The 16987-nt window shown below is 44.4% G+C and overlaps 1 protein-coding gene across 1 annotated transcript; it reads left to right on the top strand.

Annotated features, from left to right (window-relative positions):
- Positions 1-276: 276 nt before the first annotated feature.
- LOC139640369 (ecotropic viral integration site 5 protein homolog) lies at positions 277-16516 on the top strand (the record flags this gene model as incomplete). The annotated part of the gene is made up of 12 exons (XM_071514561.1): positions 277-393; positions 1361-1501; positions 1735-1911; positions 2155-2301; positions 2630-2725; positions 2970-3065; positions 6405-6695; positions 13120-13381; positions 13570-13814; positions 14014-14139; positions 14329-14494; positions 15187-16516. Coding segments are annotated over 12 exons (2043 nt in total), but the record flags the coding sequence as incomplete, so codon positions are not given.
- Positions 16517-16987: the final 471 nt, after the last annotated feature.

Raw genomic sequence — 16987 nt, 5'->3', positions numbered from 1 at the left:
GGTTTCACTGGGTTGCAGGGTTATCAAAAAAATTCTACACATCGATGACAATGTTAGCTGAAAAAAACCCAGAAAAGCTTTTATAAGGTTTCAGCAGCAGTACACAACAATATGTGAATCCTCAATTTGCCATTGGACTTCGCTATGTAGAAAAGTACAACAGGAACATGAACTGCCTGTTGCAGCATGATGGTAATCTCAGCACAGTGGACTAGATCACTGAGCCATTTAAGTGTGCCGTTTTCCAGCCGTTTACCCCACCGATGTTCCTTTCAGTACACGGAGCAGTTTGTGAGCGGCCTGCAGACCCAGCTGGAGCAGTCCAGACTGCAGGAGGCCGAGCTGCTGGGAGCGCTGAAGGAAATGCAGGACAAGGTGCTGGACCTGGAGAAGGTGAGCCAAGCTAACAAACCTGTACAGGTCACACTTTACATGAAGTGTGCAACTAATGTTAACTAATACCTATTATTAGTATTCATGTCATTTGGTATGCTGGTTGTAAAGTGTAAACTCTTCATGTATTAGGTAATGCTTGGTGTGGCTTAATCACATTAGTTATGTTTTAGTAATAGTTACAGGTTTCAATTTAGACAATACATTGGCATTAACAAACAACATTACTTACTGCAGTTGTTCATTGTGCATTTAATATGAACTCATCTTTGTTAACATCACAATTTGTGCTTAATTCATCTTAATAAACACGTTAGTTAACATTATTAACCAACATGCATAACAACATTAATTAATGCAGTTGTTCATTTAACATTAACTAATCTTTGTTAATGTTGTTATTCATGTTTAATTCCTGTTAGTAAATGCATAAGTTAATATTAGTTAATGAACACTTAATGGAAAGTGTTACCCACATATATTAGTGTGTGTGAGACAAAGAATGGAAAAACACAGCAGACAGAGGGGGTGTGCATGTGCGAATGAGCTGGACTGTGTTAAAGGTATTTCACTTTTGCTTCACACTCCTCCAGCTGTGTGTGTGTGTGTGTGTGTGTGTGTGTGTGTGTGCGTGCTTGCGTGTGAGAGACTTTACTTTGGCTCCCCAGAGGTTGAATGATCTTCCCACTCCAGTCAGAAACACAGAGTCACTCCACATCTTCCACTGTAGACTGAAAACTCATTTCTTCCTACCTAGTGCTTTCCACTCTCTACTTACTCTACCTGCTCTCTTTGATGAACTAGGAATTAGGAAGTACAGTACTGTGCAAAAGTCTTAGGCACATGTAAAAAGCGAAGATGCTTTCAAAAAATAATGAATTAAAGACATTAAGACATTTGCACAGTACTGTATATTCTACTGAGTGTCAGCTGAATGCTTGAAATGTCCAAATGTGTGTCCGTCCAGAGGAGCAGCTGCCTGCCGGATGAGAACAACATGGCGGCTCTGCAGGAGGAGGTGAAGCAGATGAAGCTGAGGGAGCTGGAGACGCTGCGCTCCTTCAGAGAGATGCAGGACAGCGTCACCGAGCTCAACCAGCGCTGGCAGGTAACACACACACACACAGATGTATACACACACTTAACATATACAGCGCATACATGTTCATATACTTGCAAGATACGAGACATACACGGATGTACATTGCAGAAAGCGTAAAACAATGGGCTGAGATAATTCCACTTACATACACACACGCACAACAGACATGACATGTTCACACACCCCACCTATTCAGTGGCAGTGAGTATCACAGCTGGGGCTCTCCTGTGTTTGTGCAGCACCACATGTCCCGGGGCGGCAGCACGGGCGGCGGGGGCGGCCACTGGAAGGAGTCCCCGAAGAAGAACGCCATGAACGAGCTGCAGGACAAGCTGATGACGGTCCGGCTGAGGGAGGCCCAGGCCCAGGCCGAGCTCCGAGAGATCAAACTGAAGGCCCTGCAGCTGGAGAGCCAGGTCAGAGACAATACACACACACACACACACAGTCAGTCAGTCAGTCAGTCAGTCACATACAAGGATCTACACTGCAAAAAGTGTCCAAGTCATTTATTTGCTTTCAATGCAGTTTGACTTGTTTCAAGAATTGTGACAGTACAAATGAGGTATATACTAGGTATATGAGGTATATATCTCTCTTTCTGTTCTCCGTTCCTCTCTCTATCCTCCCCGCTCACTCCTTGCCTTCCTTCGCTCCAGAACCAGATCCACAGCAAGCTGATCGGTCGCCACGAGCAGGAGCGCTCCGCCCTGCAGGACCGGCTCCAGATGCTGGCCAATCAGAACAAAGCTCTCCAGGCCCAGCTCAACGAGATGAAGAGGAAGCAGTCCGAGTCTGACTGCAAGGTATGGAGGGAGGGAGGGAGAGGACAAAAATTTTTCAGGAAAGATGAACAGGAAACGGGCAGAGTCTGAATGCAAGGGTCTGGGAACCAGGAATGGGAAAGAAAGATGGAGGGATGGGAGGGATAGAGGAAAGCATGGAGCGTTGGAATGAGGGAAGAGGAGGGGCAGATGGAGGGATTGACAAACATGATACCATGAAGCGAGTGCATTGTTTAAGCAGTTAAGCAGGAAATGGCATCTCATCTTCATTTCTCTCCCTGTCTCTCTCTCTCTCTCTCTCTCTCTCTCTCTCTCTCGCTCTCTCTCTCTCTCTCTTGCATACATGCAGAGTAAAGAAGAGGTGATGGCGGTGCGATTGAGGGAAGCTGACAGTATGGCTGCCATGGCTGAACTCAGACAGAGGATTGCTGAACTAGAGATACAGGTGTGTGTGTGTGTGTGTGTGTGTGTGTGTGTGTGTATGTGTGTGCGCGCATTTGCATCTGTATACAGAATTGATGCAATGATTGATCTAACAATATTATAAAGAGAAAGGGACTGCAGCTTACAGCCACAGCATAACTATCAGTTAAGTGACCTCATCTTGATAGTGGCTGTTGTCATGATGTGCGCACGTGTGTTTGTGTGTGTGTGTGTGTGTGTGTGTGTGTGTGTGTGTTGTTTTGCAGAAGGAGGAAGGGCTGATCCAGGGCCAGCTGAACCACTCAGACTCCAGACAGTACATCAACCAGCTCCGAGACCAGATTGCAGAGCTCAAGAACGAGGTTAGACACACACACGCACACTCATGTTTCCTCCTTTTCCTCCTTTTTCCTCCTCCTTTGTTTTATCCGGGGAGGAGACAGAGAGAAAGTGCTCTTCTTCAGGTGTGCCCTTGCCTGGGTCCAGACCTTTGAATCCGCCCACTCCACCGAGTTGACTGATTCTGGTCTGGCATCGTGACACGAAACAGCAGTTTCTCGGTTGAAAAATGATCGCCGGAACCAATGAGGAGTAATAACAAAGATGGCGACCGTTATAGACAAGATAGACGCTGCTATTGAGGCTGTTTCTAAATCGATTAAAAGTACCAATTACTTGAAGGCATTTATTCAAAGGGGGAGATGTTTTTTTCGCATCAGTGTCGACTTAAAATGACGTTAGATTCAGGCGGATACGTTGGTCTCTAGTGATTCCTTAGGGAAAATCGAATCCCCCTCCCCCATGGAAATCGGTTAGAGTGGAGGCAATGTCAGACTGAAGATGCAAATGGAGTGTAACGAGTTGACAGTTCTGTCTGATATCAGGCAAGGTGTGCCCTGCTTACAACAGACAACAGATTTAAAAGTGCAACATGTATGCATTTTTAAACCATGGTATAATTACCATAAATAAATGAGACCATGGTGGGATGATCAGTAGCCTTGATCTCACACTGTGGTTTTGTTAACTGCGAGCGTTTCTCAAAAATTAAGACCACCTCATTGCTTCCTGCCACAAAGAGGATGTTGCCAAAAGCATCACTGTGTGTGCTTTTGTTTTCTCTTGACACTTTACTGAAGAGGATCGACGTGTTGGAAGTGGTTTTTCTATTGGCCTTTCACTTCTTCCACCATCTGCCATTGCCAAAATCTCTGAAAGCTTTAGCTCCGTCTGCTCTGGAAGAACAGCGCCCTCCTTCTGTTTTGTGCCATAAAGCAATCCAGCAGATTTCCCGCCAAATCCGACCCGGTGACACACAATGTATAATTAGCATAGTTGGTAATTATACAAATTATATACTATATACTAATTATACTAATGTCTCAACATGTGGTAGTAATTTATCGATGTTAAAATGCTACATACCCTTTAAAAAAAGTAGAGAAAATGCATAATGCTAAAATAATACAAGACTACTGTATGTTTATGTTTGACTGCTGAGTGGTGCTCAGTCTATGTGAGTACAAACTGATTGCTTTATGTTAAGAGACTGTTGTGGTGGTTGGCGAGGGTGCCAACCGCCACAACAGAATTCGCCGTCTCGTCACCTGCGTGCCCACCATCACAGCTGCGGAAAAAAAAAAAAAATCTTTCTTGTAACCGGAGACCACTCTTGTCTCTTCCCCCCCCCAAGCCGCAGCATCACTTCTCATCACTCGCAAAACCCCATGTGAACTTCAATTCTGAAAGGCAGGCGGCCCCGGAGGTTTCAAAAAGAGCCGCGTGTGCGTGAGAGTCGAGGTTTTTGTGTTTTCTCACTGTCGGAACGCACACCTCTGCCTCCGTCCACACACGCACGCACACGCTCACGCTCGCAGACACTTTGTTCATTCAGAGAGTTGGCAGTGCGTGACAAGGGTGTAAAGTGAGGGGGCGCGATGAGACGGCCCTGCCCTTTACCACTCCTCTCCCCTCACTCCCTCTCGCCTCACCCGGAACACCTTTTGATCGCGGCAGCGCGGCTTTACAAACGGGAGCGAAACTTGCGTGCGTGCTGCATGAGAGATCAGCGAGCAGTGATCTATTTTGAAAAATCACAGTAGGCTTTTACTACGCGATCATGCTCGCCGTTGACTCATATTGACAGCTCTGATACATACTGAAAGCCCTGTCTGTCGCAGCAGATGATGAGTACATGTGCAGTGTTGTGGTTCAGTTTGGCATGAGAATGAAATTACCTTTTTTTTTTTTGTCTTTTTTTTTATTTAGACGTTTTAAGCGTCGGCGGTATCGCTCTCTATATAAATTCATGTATTGATGGTGCAGGAAAAGGCCTGCTGTATGTACTTTATTTTGCTGTAGTGTGAAAAACAGACAGAGACAGTCATAACATTTCCATTGGTTAACCACTGAATTCCCCCCCCACCCCCCCACCCCTCTCTCTCTTTCACTCCGCAGCCAGCCTCAGTGTATGATGGGCGGGGGGGGGGGGGGGGACCTCTGAGATTTGTCATGAGTCAGTGTGGTACATGCAAACATAACACAGAAAGCATGCAGACGTAGACACAGATACACACACACACACACACACACACACACAAGCAAGAGCAACGACCAATGCGCGCCATTACCAAAGCCTGACAGGAATGCGATGGGGTACACACACACACACACACACACACACACACACACGCTCTAGGCATTTTATCTAGTTCATGGTACAGACTGCCGTGCCTGGTGGGAGGCCTCAGGTGCTCTGATTTAGCTGCAAAGCCCCCACTGCCCTAGTTGTACAGCCTCCTGATGGTAAGTTAGATATAGATCAGTGGGTTTCACACTCGTTTTTTTTTTTCAAACCCAACCACCGTTTTCAAGAGAATTCTCCCAGGACCTAATTTCTTTTTCTTTTCTTTTTTTGTGCGATTGCGGAAGCTCATGTAACAAAGTGAACACAGTTTTTACAGTATTCTTCTTCTAGTGTTATGCTAGTATATTATTTGACCCAGCTTTAGCTTTAAAAACTCTCACAGTTTTCAGTTTTCAGCCAAAGGAGACAAGACAAAGTTAGTATAGACGTAAGTACATGAGACATACTACTGTTGCCATAGTGACGAGGCATTTTGTGAGCCATCTGTGTTTGCAGTCGCTGTCATGTGCGTCATTGCAGATGTAGATGTTTTGCTGTAAATGTGAACTGAAAGTATTTTCAAAATGACGTATGAACATGCAACAATAAAGTACATGAGATATCATTCTCCGCCACCCTTAAATAAGGCAATTTTTATTTTTAGTATGCCACTTAATTTTGATATGCCTTCACTTGCCCCCCCCCCCCCACACACACACACACACACAGACACACACACACAGACACACACACACAGGGAGGTCAAAGGTCAGGCTCAGCTACAGAACAGCCGGAGCTAGTAGGGATTCAGTGTTTTTGTTTTTGAACAATCCCGCTCCTCCCATCAAATGAAACTGCCTTTCTGTCCCTGACTGATATCCCATTGGTTTAGACTTTTGAATGATCCCTCGCTGTGTTATGTCCCGCCCCAACATCCTGTTTCAACAGGAAATACATCAAATCAAGGAAGTAAAGAGAAAGAGATTTCAGGGGGTCTTTAACCACTAGACCGCCCTGCTCTTATTTGAAATGAATGCCTTCATCTTTAATATGTGACCTTTGCCTGTGTTTTCAGATCAGGCAGCTGCGGGGGCATCGGCTGGCCCCCGGCTCCCGGGTCGGCGGCGGCGGCGGCGGCACCACCTACCAGGACCTGTGCCTGGCCAGCCCGGCCTCCGCCGAGGGCGACTACCTGAGCTCGGACGAGGACCTGCTCCCCAGCCCGCTGCCCGCCGGCGCCCTGTACCCGGCGCTGCCCGGCCCGTGTCACCCGTCCGCCCGCCTGGACAGCGAGGGCAGCACGGACAGCGAGGCGGAGGAGCGGGTGCGGACACACCCGGACCCACAGCAGCTGTACGGCAGCATGGTGTGTGCCGAGGCGCTGGACAACTGAGGACCCCCGGGGGAACGTGTGTGTGTGTGTGCGCGCGTGCGTGTGAAAGATCCCTCTGGATTTCTTTGACCTAAAGAGACGCTGGAACTGTGCAGGACCGGGACTCCTGCTACTGTAAACTGGGACTGTATGATCCAGTCCAGTCCTCCTCCTCCTCCTCCTCTTCCTCCTCCTCCAGTGTTTTCCTCCTACCTGATGCAGACATGACATCATTGCTCGGTCACTACATGTTGCGTTCTGCTCCTCGTCGTTTCCCCTCCCTCTGAGACTATTCCTTGAGAAAGGGGATAAAGTCAAAGCCTCTCCCCTCTCTCCTCTCCTCTCCTCCCCTCCCCTTCTCCTCCTCTCCAAATGACAGACACAGCCCATCACTATACATATCCATCCACACACACAAACACACAAAACGCAAGCCAAGACAAACAAAAAGGACCGAAACGGGGACCAGTGAGGCTGCTCACCTCTGGATCTGAAACTGTGACTACGAGGTTCCTACTGACTCGATGAGAGAGACGAAGAGGGAGGAATGGGTAGACGGATGGATGAAAAAAGATATTTGCTTTTAATCCCCACCCCTCTCCCCTCCTATAAACTGATCAGTAAGAGACATTGTGACGCACCGTATGCTCCGTCTACCCCCATATTATCGCTCTCCTTCCTTTGGCACTCTAGAGCAAAGAGCCGGTTCAGAGCTGACGACATTCTCTTTCTTTCCCTTTCTCCGCCTCTCTCCTCCTCCTCCTCCTCCGCCCTTCATCCGGGAAGGCCCGCTAGCCCTTCGCCCACTGCCTCCAGACAAAAGGAATCCTCTAGCACCCATTCACCTCTCAGTAGACCCGAGTGCGAAGAAGAGAGAAAGGGACGAGAGGTGTGGCGTTTACGAACTTGTGCTCATCAACATCATAGGGATGCCACTAGACGGCATTCATAAAGGAATAATTAACACTTTACCATACTTAACTATGCGTGTTGTCTGTGTCTGCGCCTTGCAACCGGAAAAAAAGGCAAAGCAAGTTATTCCGACGGCTCGTGTTGAAAAAAAAAAAATCCACCGTAAACCCATAAAAAAAGAAAACGGGAAAGAAGAAACTCAATGTTGCCAAATCTTTGTTTTTTTGTTCTTTTTAATTATTTATACGTTGTAATTTATTTTGATATTTTTTTATTTTTTTATATATCTATATGAAAATAGATAGTGTAGAGATTACCTACAGAGGCCAAACTTTCTACGTTGGTTGAGTTTCCACCGTCCTTTGTGCCAACTTGAGCCCCGGGGCTGTTGTCGCAGGGTTACTGTGACGCAGACGGAAAAATGTGCTGCTATGGTTTTGATTTTACTTACTTCCATTTTGCTTCTTTCTGTTGTTGATGTGTTCTCGGCGCGAGGCGAACCTCCCCGTAAACCCTGCCGCGGATTCGCGTGAAACTGATCCGAAAGCTGAGCAAATTAACCCGATAGAAACCCCTGATGTTAGTTTTACGACTCCTCCTTTGAGCTTCTCCGCATTTAGCAGAAATAATTTGGTTGCCTCCCACATCGTATATGAGTTGATATCAGTTACCCATATTGACAAAGCAGTTCAGATAAAAGCGCTGATCTGGAGTCACCAATTAGGCCACCTATATCCAACTGATCATATCGTTTGTTGACAGCTCACACTGAGCGGAACAACACTTGAGCATATTTAGTAATATGGGCCAATGAAAGCAGAGGGAGTAGATATCCATCTTGTATGGATGCCGACATAAAGCGTGTGGTTATGACCGGAGAGTGCGAGGGGGAAAATATTTTACATATCAAAACATCAGCTTACTCTCGGTGTAAAACGTACAGAGAAATATACAGAAGTGTACAGCGCGACAGGGAATGAAGACGCGAGTATATAGAATATAGAGCTGCATCACTGTCGGTCGAGGCTTATTGATTTCACAGTGTGTATAGTTTATCAAACAGGGTGTCATATGTACAGAGCAGTTACCTCTGCTGTTTGCACTACAGGGAGCGACTCATCCCTCTGACTCATATCTGCTGTTGCCGTGAAGCGGGGAGGCAGAGGCCATTTTCCTGAGATTTATCCGCTCTGGTGAGAACTTCAGAAGGATTTGACAGTATAGAAATACTTTTCTCTAAGCTTATCCCACCGGACGTAGTATTGCGCTTCATTTTCCTACTTTTAGTTATGGATACTGATGCCTGGACGCTGCTTCGCAATGCCAACATCTAGCCGAATGTGGTTGCGCCATCCAAATGAAAGCATGGCAAGGGAGAGATTTATTGCCAACCGCCAAGAAATAAGGAAACTGGATTCTTCCTGTGAGGAGGATGTTGCTTTGCCCACCATAGTATTACAAATAACAACGCTTTAGTGGTCACCCACTTGTTTGGCGCAACAGCTGAACTCTACCTTGGAATCAGTGAGCGGTTCATGTCAGCTCAAACGAGCGCTGCGAGAAATTGCGTTGCTTCAGTGCTGAGTGGGTAGAGAATGTGAGTCAGATCGGCTTCCATTGACTCTATTGGCAGGCAATCTGGATTAGACTGTGAGATTTAGGCCCACACTTGACCAAACCTAATTAGACCTGGTGACGGGAATGGGTTTGAGTCAAAAAATATTGCTGGAAAATGGAAAAATTTGGTTGTGCTATTATTGTCTATAATAGTGGGAGGCTTTCAGTCAGGTCAGCCTGGGTTTGAATTTCCATCCCCAAAACCAGCTCTCACTTGATCTGATCTAGATCAGTGCGATGCCACCCAACACACGACCCCACACAACTGTACACTGCTGTTCAGTGATGGTGCTCAGTACTAGCCACTGTCTAAATACAACTGCATCAACTGTGACGAAGCATTTTGATATGTTTGTAAATTACTTTTGACTACGGTACCAGTTCTCATCCTTTATTGTTATGTTTTTTATGATTTCCATCTAGTCTCCTCCTAGCAGATAGGATCCCACGGGATGATAACGCTAAATATCATGATGTGCCATAAAAGTAGGTAGATTTACACACCGCGCGACACGAGTGTGTACGTTCAACGGGGGGTTTTTCGTCGACGAGTCAGCCTTTTACACCCCTTCATTCACCAGTGGAGTAATTTTAAAGTGAACTTTGCCATCATTTGCTCCAGAGTTGTCATCTTGAAACTGGAACGCCCACCACCACGCCGCCTGTAGTCATTTCTCTGACTTAAAGTGGGAAATGAGACGATACAGTGCAGAAACAGCGAGCGCGCTCCCCTGCAGACAGTGCTCATCCCGGTTAGTCCGGCGTAGGATTTCTCCCGGTGTGCTGTGCTGTGCTGTACGTGACGGCCGTTCGGTATCCACGACATCATCGCTCCCCCCCCCCCCCCCCCCCCCCCGAACCTTGTCCACTCTCTCTTGCAATTCTACTGATGTTGTTGTCAAGTATATTAAATGACAGTAAAGATTATATAAATTACGATATGATGGAATTAAAAAATAAAATAAAATGAAAAATACATTTCAGTGTTCTGTATCCGATGAATGATACAAAATAAACTTTGACACTGCACCTTCGCAGAGGCCCGCTGGTCGTGTTGTTGTTTCTCACTGGGGTGACTGCAGAGTTTTACTTCCTTAAAAGCCGTTCAAGTATAATTTTAGAAGCACTTGATTGATTTTCCTACTATCAGAGGAAGACACGGGGGCCCGGGTCCATGTGGAGCAGGAGTCTGAATAACATGGTTCCCATAGGCCTCGAAAGTCTGTGGATTTGAGAAAACTAAAATGAGGCCTAACGGTTTTTGAAAATGAAAGGATGGCCTTGAAAGTGCTTGATTTTGTTATTAAAATGTCAATTTTTTTTAAATGTTGATTTTGTTATTAACATGTCTCCGCTCTCTGGTCCTCTCCTTCTATTTGAGTTGCTATAGCAACCGGTTTAACAAATGATTAAACAAATTATTTCACCAGGATTTAGTGACTTGACAAAATCACAAGTTAAAAAAAAAAAGAGGCCTCTATGATTTCTAATTTCTCTAGAACTTGTCCTTACTGACTTTTGTAACGCAACTGTGTCCACACAGTATGTCAACACTTTCTGAAGAATTTTCAGCAGCAATGAGCTGCCCTCTTCCTCTCCAGCCTTTGTTCAGTATATTAACCTGTTGCTGTGATTTTTAGTTGTTCTCAGCTACAGTAAATCCATATTTTGGATTAAAAGAGGGAGTCATAAAAAACTACAGCTGATAAAATGAAAACTATTGCTTTAAGTTGTGGATGTGTGTTTTTTGCACTGTGACTCTGTGGCCTGCTGCTCAGCAGAGTTGGGGTTTGTGAGGAAGCGGTGTGGTCGCAGTGACTGCTGAGAGGTGCCAGAGCTGAAACACTTCCTCGTCTTCCTTATACTCATCACTCCGAGCGACGCCGTGCATCAACGGCTCAAAAGCCACCTCAGACGAGTCCGAGCGGAGATGTGACCGATGTAGGAGCTCATCCGCTTTATCGCACACTGAACCTTCATTGTCTTTTTGGAGAGAGTTTGATAGAAAACCCTAAGTTACATTCTTAGTGTGAAGTTTGTGTGCGATGTTTGGATGTACTGGAGGAATGTGAAATCTGGTAAGTTTATGCATATTTATTGCTAGAAAATATTGTCTTCACATTACTGCATAACCATAAAGTTTGTTTTTGTTAATTATTGTTTTTATCCTTTCAATAGTATGATAAAAATCACTTTTGGCCTGTTTTATTTTATTTATTTTTATTTAGCCTTTATTTTACCAGGAAGTCCCATTGAGATTCAAAATCTCTTTTCCAAGGGAGACCTGGCCAGGAAATAGCAACAGGGATTACATGATAAAACATACAAAACAGTGAAAAAAAAAAGAAAAATATTAAGATCAGAAACAAGAGCACACATCTTGATAAGACTGTGGAAAATTTGTTTGAACTGATTTAGGGGAATAAAACGGTCGAGCTGGAGCTTTGACTGGAGGTTGTTGCAGGACCAGGGGGCAAAAAAATCAAATGACTTTTCACCAACAACAGTTCTGATTGTGGGAACTTGAAGAAGAATGCAGGATTGTGATCTTAGACTCAAGGCATTACTGGCTAATTGGAGTGTGGTCATATAAGAAGCCATTATCAGTAAACTGCCCTTTTATTTGACCACACTCCAATTTGCCAGCAATGCCTACAGTCTAACATAGATTATGCCCCAAACTTTGAAAGAAATGTAGATAATATTAGATAGAGTGATATAGAGAGAGATAAGATAAAATATGCTGTTTTGAGTTATACTTTGCATTCAAGAAAATATGACTTCAAGAAAGTCATATTGAATTCCAATTACCTACTGAATGCAGTTATCTCCACTGTATGAATTGTTGTCATAAGGACATACATTATGTAATTATTCCAAAGCTGCAAAATCCAAATTGCAAAGTTGTGGCTAGCTTTGTGCTCTCCTATCTTTCTCTTCAATAGTTTATGTTATTTTAAACTAAAATGGGGGAAGCACAAAATATGCAAATGGCCTGTTAAATATCTGTATTAAATATAGGTCAGTCCAAGGGAAGCATTATGATCTCTCAAAGTGAATTGAACAGGAGAATTATGTATGAGCAATTACTAAAGTGATCTGAAATTGTATCACAGCTCCTTTGCTCTCCTCTAAATATCCTCCAATTAAACTATACTGTAATTATATATGGTGTATTTGACAGTGGGGAAAAAAATCACTGAGCTGGCATGTGATCATTACATTGTTATCAACACTTTATCAGCACACTAACATGTTTATTCTTACTGATGATTACATAGCTCTACGTGTTGCACTTCACTGACTTTGTAGAATAGATTTTTCAGCAACAGTAGCAGTGTCTATGTTATCCTAGGATTTGTGCAGTTTTAAGTACAAACCAATACTATTAAATGTATGGTTCTGCTGCCCTCTCTTGGGTAACACTTATAATTTGTGTGACCCCTTTGCTACAGCTCCCTTACAGTTTCAGTAATTACATGTAATTACACAGTATCACATAATAAAACACGGTCGACTGAGTAAAAAAAAAAACTACTAATACTGCAGACAGAAACTGAACACTTGTTTTCTCTCTGTTTGCAACATCTAACCATATACAATTATCTAACCACAGATCCAATCAGGAACAAGTGAATGATGGGTCTATTTGTATCGATACAAATTGTGCCAAGCTGTATCAAACTGTGATTTAATAACAGAAGAGGGACGTCTAGGTCTGCAGAAGTCTATAAATCCACTGATTATGTGTTAAATGACAGATTCCTACAGATCAACCAACGTAGCTGGACATTTGAACGGCATCACAAACACTGACAGTCGCTGAAATTATTTAATCCCGCAGATATCTTTGATTTACCTGAGTCCACCGGTGCTTCCTCCCCCCTGAATCATGCCTCGTTCGTTCCTGGTGAAGCGAGGAGGGCTGCACCACCTCCGGCCCACAGCGAGCAGCCCCTGCCCGAGAACTACCCTGGTGACCTTCAGCCAACTAGAAAAAAATAAGGGGTCCTGGGATACATCCTTGGTATACTCCTCAACAAAAACACAGGATAATAATCACACAGTGATCGATACATCGTCACAGCAGTATATTCCTGCTGCCTTCCACTCTGATGGTCACCTTCAGCCGTTCAGTCCCAGATCTTATGGTAAGGGTCCCAACTTTCTTGTCACTTGCCACTGTGAAACTATCAACTGAAAAGGCAGATGTACTATAAAAAATAATCTCAGCAAATACTAGATCATGTATAATAAAGTAAAATAAAGTATATCAGTCTAAGTTTGAGAAGAGCATGCATAAAAAACAGCCAGTCAACCTGTTTCTCTTTCTTTTTAGACTCTAGAGCTGCTGACCCCTGCAGCCCTACCAATTTAAATGCGTCTGGCCCTGTTGAGAAAGCCGGAACCCCCCCTCTCTCGCCAGTGGGATGGTCCAAGCCTGCTGTGAGCTCAGGATACGGAGAGGAACTCTCAGCGGGATTGGGAGAGTTGATTCAGCGCCCATGGGTCCTGAGGGAGGCCAAGAGCAGTGGCTGCTCTAAGATCAGTGCTCCTGGGGAAGAGTGTCCATTCTGCTGCAAAGTATGGCATCATTCTATGCAGATGACACGTGTCTTATAAATATAGACAGACTGGCAAACAACTGGCACTGTATCACTCGTAAAGATAGTCTTCAGGATAGAGATGCAGTTGCACTTCATAAGTAATATTTGCCTCAAGGAAAAACACTTGAAAGGAAAGCTTGTAGCAGATACCAATGTGATTTCCCTCGTCTTTGCAGATGTTTTCATCTCTGTCCAGTCTCAAGTCTCACATCCGCAAGGTTCATGGAAGCAGAGAACCCATGCAAGCAGCACACACCAAGACCAGCAGGACGGACACTGAGCAGCCACCCTGCAGGGGCAAGGTCAGCATCACACCTCTTTTCATATGAAACCGCAATTGCGCACAATGTATTTTCCTATTTGGCTCAAGTGAATTTCACACAGCTCCGCACAAGCTACTGTAGAGCTTGCGGCACCGGTAGGTCGATGACAAAAGATCCAAACAGATATGAAATCCTCACAATGCCAAAACCACGGTGCCTGTGTTTCAGGAGAGGACGTTTGGCTGCAAGGTGTGCGGGAAAGCGTTCAAGCGCTCCTCCACCCTCTCCACTCATCTGCTCATACACTCGGACACCAGGCCTTACCCCTGCCAGTATTGTGGCAAGAGGTTCCACCAGAAGTCTGACATGAAGAAACACACCTTCATACACACCGGTGAGTCTCTGTATGCTGCTTGGTGGTTCTGGGACGTTAGAATGTGGTATTGAGCGTTTCGCAGGTGTCAGCTAATGACTAATTCAGCTCAACACCTGTGATGGAAGGGGCCAGCTTGACATCTGCTGGATGACAACCTTGCAACCCCAAAATGTCAACTTTTCAGGAACTAGGACAAACAGGCTTGTTGTGCTTGATCTCCATGCGTTTTTGAGTTTATCCAATGGGGTTTTGAAAGGGTTTCATAAGACTAAGGGTTATAGAATTGTCTCATCCCATAGAGGAGCATGTAGTCCTTCAAATGGAGTTAAAACATGAAACAAAAAATTGGAGTTGCAAGGTTTTCACATGACAACAGTATGATGTAACTGTTCATCCTAGATTGTGGCATATGAGATAATGTGTCCGATCCTTTGTATCGGTACAAAGATATTCATTGTTGGCCTTAGGAGTCTTTTTAAGACCTGAAAAGTTTTTGCTGTGTGACGAATCTGGTTGAGTATCACACTAATTCCAGGAGATCATGCTGTATGTATGTATACGTCTGTATCTGTAACTCTAGCTATATGCATTAAGACTACTGTATCTACTGAGTCTATCACTTGAAAAGCAAAGCCATGGTAAATCTACTGACTTTGACCGTCTTGAGTTTTCCAATGATTCCTCACACCCCTTCTGTGTTTCCGTGCCAGGTGAGAAGCCCCACGTGTGCCAGGTTTGCGGTAAGGCCTTCAGCCAGAGCTCCAACCTCATCACCCACAGCCGTAAGCACAGGGAGACCCGGCCCTACCGCTGCCCTCAATGCCTCTACGGCTTCCAGCGCAAAGTGGACCTGAGGCAGCACCAGGAGCACCACTGCACTTACCGCTGACGTTTACCACAGCCGAGTCAAGATGGGCCTTTTCCAATAACAGGATGATCAGGATACAAAACTGCTAGTTGCTTTTTACCAGGGAAATCAGCTGAAATAAACTCTCTTCAAAGGTGTTCAGGGTCATGAACAATCATCGCCAAAGCACCTAATCCCTGTATTGTATAAGCACAACTATCTTTTAGGACTTTGGAGGGCAGCCTTTACGAAATGGTAGAACCCTTGGACCAATTAACAGTGACTGAGCTGGCCAGGGAAAGGGGGGGGATATATCTGTTAGATACAGAAAGCATTGTTTGGGACTGATTCATCAACTTTGCACCAAAAACTTGGCTCTCTTGGCTTGTCATAATGTTTACCACATCCACCAACAGATTTGGTTGTAAGCATTGCACAATGTCTGATAGGTACACAGCATTATGATCTCAGATTTTATGTTGCATGCTAAAAGTAGTGTTACTGTCTATGAGTAAAACACATTTCGAGCTAATCTCTAATTAAATTGAAAGCTTACTTGAAAAAGGCTAAAAAAAAAAAACATATAGTTCATACATTTTTTTTTAATTAATAGAAAAATAAACCTGGTCAGGAGCTGTGACAACTGACCAGTGACATGATGGAGTTCTTAAAATAATTAGTGGCAATGCTGAAGAGTACAGCCAATGTATCCAGTTTACAAGAAATGTACGAGTTTTCCAGGAATTGCTCTTATCTCATTCCCACATGACTTGTCCACATGTTCTGTAGAGCTGTGAGAAACTGAAGGTAGAATTCCACAGTTTAACTGCAGATGAACTTTCACTTTCCCTGCATAGTACACAGAGTAACTTAATCAAAGATTGTATAAATATAGCCTATAGCATGGTGTGGGACACTGCTATCACTATCAATTGATGTGTATCTGTTTCAGTTTGGAATTTACAATCCTGTACTCTTTGCTCTGCTACTCCATCTCAGTGCAGTTAATAGTGAAAATGATGCCTTTTTATCAATGCTCATCACTTATTTTTCAGCAAAGGAACAGAGTAACAGTCTGCACAGAGCCCAATAAATCAGGAAAGCCTGTGGTTTGCATTATGTTTATTCAGCTTAGGTTTTGAGATATTACAAGCATTAAACAACAATGTTTCCTTCATGATTTTTAGGAGATACAGAACTTGTTCAGCTTCAGATTTCAAAAACCACCTTTAGTTTTGTACCACTGAGCTCTGGCAACAACATCATTGGAATAGTCTCCACCTGTAGTGTTGGCGTCCACTTGATCATAGGAGTGGACATTCCCATCTCCCATGTTGTAGGCTGCTATCCCTCCTACAGAGACAAACACAAATCAGACACCATGTCACAACAGCGCAATTTAGCACTTAGAATTCCTTAGAATGCAAAAACAAAGTGTGAAGGGAGTCTGTAAAGTCTTAAAATCTCAGTAAAACAAACCTTTCAGCTGCTCATCCTTGTCCCAATCAGGAAATTTCCTCTGGATCCGTCTGATGAAATGAGTCAAGATGTCGGTGGCTTGGCTGAGGTGTTCCTCACTGTCCCATGAGCCCTCTGGAGTGTGTCCACCTCCGTTTGGATTCACATCAACCTATGGAAACATTATTTCATAGATATCAGATGAA

This window comes from Centroberyx affinis, unplaced genomic scaffold, assembly GCF_046629955.1.
Source record: "Centroberyx affinis isolate AG114_WGS23_722 - 3 ecotype Tasmania unplaced genomic scaffold, CSIRO-AGI_Caff_v1 ptg009222l_1, whole genome shotgun sequence".
NCBI classification, from domain to species: domain Eukaryota; kingdom Metazoa; phylum Chordata; class Actinopteri; order Beryciformes; family Berycidae; genus Centroberyx; species Centroberyx affinis.
This window is presented reverse-complemented; position numbering and strand designations above follow the sequence as displayed.